The sequence below is a fragment of the Arachis stenosperma genome, chromosome 4 (genome assembly GCF_014773155.1).
Source record: "Arachis stenosperma cultivar V10309 chromosome 4, arast.V10309.gnm1.PFL2, whole genome shotgun sequence".
NCBI classification, from domain to species: domain Eukaryota; kingdom Viridiplantae; phylum Streptophyta; class Magnoliopsida; order Fabales; family Fabaceae; genus Arachis; species Arachis stenosperma.
This window is the reverse complement of record NC_080380.1, coordinates 57171491-57177241: the sequence shown is the minus strand read 5'-3', so window position 1 is coordinate 57177241 and position 5751 is coordinate 57171491. Positions and strand designations below refer to the sequence as shown.

Sequence of the window (5751 nt, the reverse complement as noted above, 5' to 3'; positions counted from 1 at the left end):
CGCTGCAACCAGAGAGGTTGTAAAAGAATGTGCGGGCGCACAATCCCCGCACAAGATTGTGCGCTCGCACAGAGTAGCGCTACTTTTTTTTATGTGCGTGGACAAAGGCAGGTGTACGTGCGCACACAGGTCTATACACACGCATGGAGGGTAAAAATGTGGGAGGTTGTTCACACGCACAGGTCGTTCCCTCGCCCCTACAAAAGGTGTGCAGACTCACACGTCTGTGTGGCCGCTTCGATGAGGCGCAAAAAGGGACTCGTGCGTACGCACGCAAGTGTGCGCATGCACATACCGGAGAAAACGAGGCAGCGCGCACGCACAGGCTGTGCTGGAGCTGCGACCAGAGGGCATGTTAAGGGGTGTGCGGATGCACAGGCTTGTGCGGCCGAACAGAACGCTGAAAACACAGAGTTGTGCGCACGCACAGCTTGGTGCGTACGCACAGATGCCCTATTTCAGAATTTTCTTTTCTCTTCAAAACTATGGTTCCCAACCTTAGTATACCAACGTACCAACCCCATATCATCCAAACAAGCACAAAATCATAGTTCACAAGTAATTTAACTTACACAACTCAAAATTATCAAACAAACCTAAGCTAAGCATTATATCACAAGAAAACAATTAGTTCAAAAAGCTATAAACAAGAGATAGAACTAGGAAAAATGTCACCATTGTGGGGTGTCTCCCACCAAGCACTTTGGTTTAGAGTCCTAAGTTGGACTTGCATAGCTTCATTGGTCACATAGGAAGTTCCCCAAGGAGGAAAATCTCAAACTCCTTGGCTTGCTTTGGTTGAGCATGATCCTTTGAATTTGACTCCTTTGCACTATCCTATTTTCCTTGCTCCTTGCCATCTTCACTCACTTTGTCTTCAACTATGTTACATTCAAAAATATAGTAAGCTCCATGAATGGGCTTGTCAGACACCTCCAAGGTGAACTTGACTAACTTGCCATCCGACTCTAAAGAATAGACTCCCGAGTGTGCATCTAACTTGAAACGGGCCGTCTTCAAGAATGGTCGTCCAAGGAGTATTGATGATGGCTTGGTTGAGTCAATGGGAGGGGTCTCTAAGATGTGAAAATCAGCTGGAAAGTTCAATCCTTGAATATTGACAATTACATTCTCTACATTTCCCACAACTGACACAATACTCTTGTCGGCTAACACAAACCTCGCCACGGATCTTTTAAGAGGTGCTAAGTTCAATCTCTCATAGTTGGGGAGTGGCATAATGTTCACACACGCCCCGAAATCACACATACAGTCCATGAACTTAGTCCCACTAATCAAACAACTGACCAAACCTGGGCCGAGATCATTGCATTTTTCAGGAAGTAAAGAAGAGATATAGTCATCTACCAGCTTTTTGTTGAGGTTGCCAAGCTTGTCTTTGTGAGTGCAAATATCCTTGAGGAACTTGGTATATTTCGGCACTTGTTGAATGGCTTGAAAGAGAGGGATGGTAACCTCAACTTTCTCAAAAACTTCCACCACAGTGGGGTCAATATCCTCTTTCTTCTTTGCTTTCTTAGCTATAGTCGAGAAGGGGATGGGCAAAGGCTCTTCAAGCAAGGTCTTTCTCTTTGGCTCCTTGACCTTCGATGGTTCTTTTTCATCTTCACCAATATTTTCATATTCACTCCTCATCACCTCTACTTCATCTCCTACTTCCTTATTGTTTGTCTCCTCATTCAACTTTGAAGGTATAGCCACATTCTTATCCAACTTAGTACCACTCCTAAGAATAATGGCATTTATGCTTCCTTTAGGATTGGGTTGAGGTTGGGAGGGTAAAGTTCTTAAGGGTGAAGCTTGTTGGGTGCTTTGTGTGGTTTGAGGAGGGAGAGTCAAACGGGTAAGGGCTTAGGCTATTGTAGCCATGTAAGCATCTTGTTTCTTATGGAACTCTCTTTGTTCTTGCATGAAGGTATGGATGGTGTCATTTTTGTGGGATTGATTGGAAGGAAGGGCTTAGTTAACTTGAGAAGGATTGGGTCTACTATTTGGATGTTGATACTTCACTTGAGATGGAAGTTCTGGGGCTTGTTGGTATTGTTGTTGGTATTGTGGTTGGCCTTAGGGGTGTTGATGGTAGTAGACTTGAGCATTTTGGTTAGGCTAATCTTGGGAAGCTTGGTTCCAACTTTGGGTTAAATTATCTCTCCACCCTTGGTTTTGATTACCTCCATGTGGGTAGGGTCCTTGGTTGTAATTCGGTCTTTGTGGGTAGGGGTTAGCAACCGCCAATGTAGTGTCCTCTTGGATTTGAGGACACTCATCGGTGTAATGAGTAGTACAAAAACAAACACCACATATCCTTGATGGTCCTTCGGTCCTAGGAGGTTGAGGTGGGGCATTTATCAAAGCTTGAGGGATTTGTTGCCCTTGGGTGATTTGCCTCAACAAAATTGTCATCTCACTAAGGGTCTTAGTCAAAATACCATCCCCGGAGGGAGAACCCTTGCTCACAGCTTTTGGTTGTGGACTTATAGCCCTAGAGTGTTGAGTAGAGTCTGCTAGGTCCGATATAACTTCCCACGCTTCTGCTGCGGTCTTGTTTTTTGTCAATGATCCTCCACTTGCGGCATCCAAAAGAAGCTTATCTTGGTAGTGCATTCCTTGACAGAAATAACTGATCAAAACCAACTCATCTATCCGGTGGTGAGGGCAAACTTCCAGCAACTTCTTAAATCTCTCCCAATATTCATACAAAGTCTCCCCATCTCATTGCACAATGCAAGAAATCTCTCTTCTCAGTTTGTCTATTTTCTAAGGAGGGTAGAACTTTTCCAAGAATTCTTTCCGTAACAAGTCCCAATTGGATCTAACTTCCCCTGACTGAGTATAAAACCACTCCTTCACTTTTCCTTCCAAAGAAAAAGGGAAAGGAAAGACCAACACTGCGGCTTCATCCGCTCCATGTCTTCTCGCAGTTGCACATGCAACTTGGAAATCCTTAAGGTGTTTCAGAGGATCTTCCGCAGGCAATTGATGGTACTTGGGGAGCAAGTTAATTGTGCCCGACTTAAGCTCAAAATTTGGTTCCAAGGCTAGATATAGAATCTGAAGTGGTTGCAAGGCAAGATCAGGAGCTCCGGCCTCCTTCAAGGTAATCCTTCGAGGTGGGTCCGTTATGACGGTGTCACCTGAGTCACTCAAAGACAGTTCAGTACTCCCCACAGATGAATATAGATTCTCTTCATTGATTGGAGAATGATGATCACGGATAGGTGGTGATAATGAATGGGAATGGTCCTGAAGGGAGCCCGCTTCACTATTCACGAAAGCTAGCTGGCGCCGAGCTTGCCTTATATGAGTTAAGGTTCTTTCACTTTCTGGGTCAAAAGTGGCCAAGCTTGGGTCTGGAAGCGACCGTGTCATTCAACTGAGGAGGCAATGAAAGCATGCAATTATGAAAGGCAAAACAAAAGGAGGCAAGTAAGCAAGAACTAACTTAACACTCTATAACTACCAAAACTAACCAAAGAGGGAAAGTAGTATCTAAAATTAATGCCAAGTAGCAAACCAAAAATCAATTATTTATACTATTCACATATTTACACAACCAAAATCATAGCACTCATTGCACTTAAAGTGAGATTCCCCGGCAACGGCGCCAAATTTGATGAACAGCCAATTTGCATAGGTTAGGAATTTGATTATCGAAATGGAATCAGCGATGTAAGTATAGTCCTAACCCAAAAAATTGACCATCAACCAAATGTTATCACAATTCAAACCAAATATAAACCGGGATGGTTTAATTCCTGGGTTGTCTCCCGAGGAATCACTTAAGAGGCAATGAGTGCACAAATTCCGGTTGTAGCGATCAAGGGGTTGCTAATAAAGAAATGAACATATAAAGTGGGAACAAGAACAATTAACAACCCAAGAATTGACACTAAATGTTGGACATTCCAACTCTAGGAACCCAAGTGCTCACTTTACCCAAGCCAAGAGACAAAAATTTAACCTAAAACCATGTTTGACATTTTGTCAAACACTTGGTGGGCCAAAAAGCTTAAACATGAGGAAAATGAGAAATAATTTGAAACCAAAAGCAACAATTGATCTTGATCAACAAGAATAGCATAAGAAAGCATAGAACAAACATCAAACACCAACTTCATCAACAAGAATGTGAAATTGCAAGAGAGAAGCAAAATTAAACTATAACTTGAATTAGAAGAAAGAGTAATGACAATATAACTAAAAAGAGTAATAACAAGAGAATACTTACAATGAGATTAGCAAAATCCAATGATCAAAAATGGAAATGACACATGGAATGTAAAACCCTAATAAAACCCTTTCTATTCTAAAACTAAAAACCTTTCTATTCTACTCCTAAAAACTATACTAATGTTATGCTATGTTGTGTGTCTCATTTCCCCTCTAATATGAGCTAAAAGACTTCAGAAATGGGCCCCCAAAGCCTTGAAATCGGGAGTCACATGCTTTTTGAATGAGGTCATGCGCGGACACCTGTGGGAACGCACAGATGTGTGCGCCCGCACACTTTGCGATATTCCCAACCTGTGCATATGCATAAGTAGCTGTGCGCATGCACACTGGGCGATGCTTGACTGGACGCGCAATACGCTTGAAATGATCCATATGCTATGCTTGGACTCCTGTGCGGACGCACAAGAGGCTGTGTGCACGCACAGGTCTTTGAGCTCAATTCCTTTGATTCTTTAAGTTTCCTTCACTTTGCAAGCTCTTTTTCCATTTTCTCCACCCCATTCCTACCTTATACACCTGAAATCACTCACAAACGCATCAAGGCATCGAATGGAAGGAAATTAGAATAAAAAATAGATCAAACTAAGCAGAAAAGAGCATATTTTCATAATCAAGCACAATTTGGGAGGAAGATTAAAAAACATGCTATTAATGGGAATAAGTGCAAGTTTATATGGTGAAATCCATTCAATGTTAACCAAAATTTATTATCAAATATGGATTCATCATTCCACTCCTGTCCATCCTCTTATAGAGGCTTCCACCACTTGGCAAGGTTCTTCAAGCTTTACCTCTTGCCAAGCTTCCTTAAGTTCAAGTTCTTTTTCGCCAATGTCCTCTAGCTCTTCCCTTCCACTCAAATCATAAATAGGTGGTAAAGAGAAGATGGGAGCTCCTCATTGATCCGGTCACATGAGTAAACACAACTCTTGTAAGAGAGTTCTATGCAAACACGGTCAGATATGATAAGGAAGATGAATCCTATATCAGCTTCGTAAGAGGGATGATACTGGATTTTAGTCCCATGGGCAACATTAGGGTGTTAAAACTACAAATCATACCATTCGAAGAAGAGAGCTATCAATCCAGAATAGATAGCAATCCCAACTATGACCAGATTGTAAAAGATATCTGTATACCAGGAGAAGATTGGGTAAGAGATAAGAAACCCAAAATCATCAAGAGAAGGGATCTCACCCTTGAAGCGAAAGGATGGTTCAAAATTGTAAGGAGATCTATCCTCCCTGCCAGAAACAACTCAGAGGTAAACCTTAAGAGAGCAACAATGGTACAATGTATACTCAAAGGGGGAGAGATCAAGGTTCATGAGCTCATAGCTCAGGGCATTCAAAAGTTTGTTGAGAAAAGTGATTTTGGAGGAAGATTAGGTTACCCCAGCACCATTTTCCATCTGTGTGCAAAGGCTGGGGTGGTGTTCAAAGATGGAAACCCAGAGTGGATAAAAGTCGGCATCCCAATTACCCTTTGACGGATGCA

The 5751-nt window shown here is 42.3% G+C and overlaps 1 protein-coding gene and 1 non-coding gene across 2 annotated transcripts; one reads left to right on the top strand and one right to left on the bottom strand.

Moving 5' to 3' along the window:
• Positions 1 to 837: 837 nt before the first annotated feature.
• LOC130975009 (uncharacterized) lies at positions 838 to 2625 on the bottom strand. Its single transcript, XM_057899843.1, has 2 exons — positions 2193 to 2625; positions 838 to 1772 (listed from the first exon to the last, which is right to left on the bottom strand). Exons 1-2 carry the CDS (start codon positions 2623 to 2625, stop codon positions 838 to 840), a joined length of 1368 nt encoding a protein of 455 aa, XP_057755826.1.
• Positions 2626 to 2662: 37 nt separating this feature from the next.
• LOC130978522 (small nucleolar RNA R71) lies at positions 2663 to 2769 on the top strand. Its single transcript, XR_009086148.1, has one exon. It is a non-coding gene; the product is annotated as a small nucleolar RNA R71 (small nucleolar RNA).
• Positions 2770 to 5751: the final 2982 nt, after the last annotated feature.

Excerpts from the sequence above, each read along its gene's own strand:
- LOC130975009 (XM_057899843.1), bottom strand. The coding sequence starts at position 2,625 with ATGCACTACCAAGATAAGCTTCTTTTGGATGCCGCAAGTGGAGGATCA. Across the intron at positions 1,773-2,192 it reads AGGACCCTACCCACATGGAG|GAAGCATAAATGCCATTATT; the intron begins GTAATCAAAACC and ends CCAATCCTAAAG.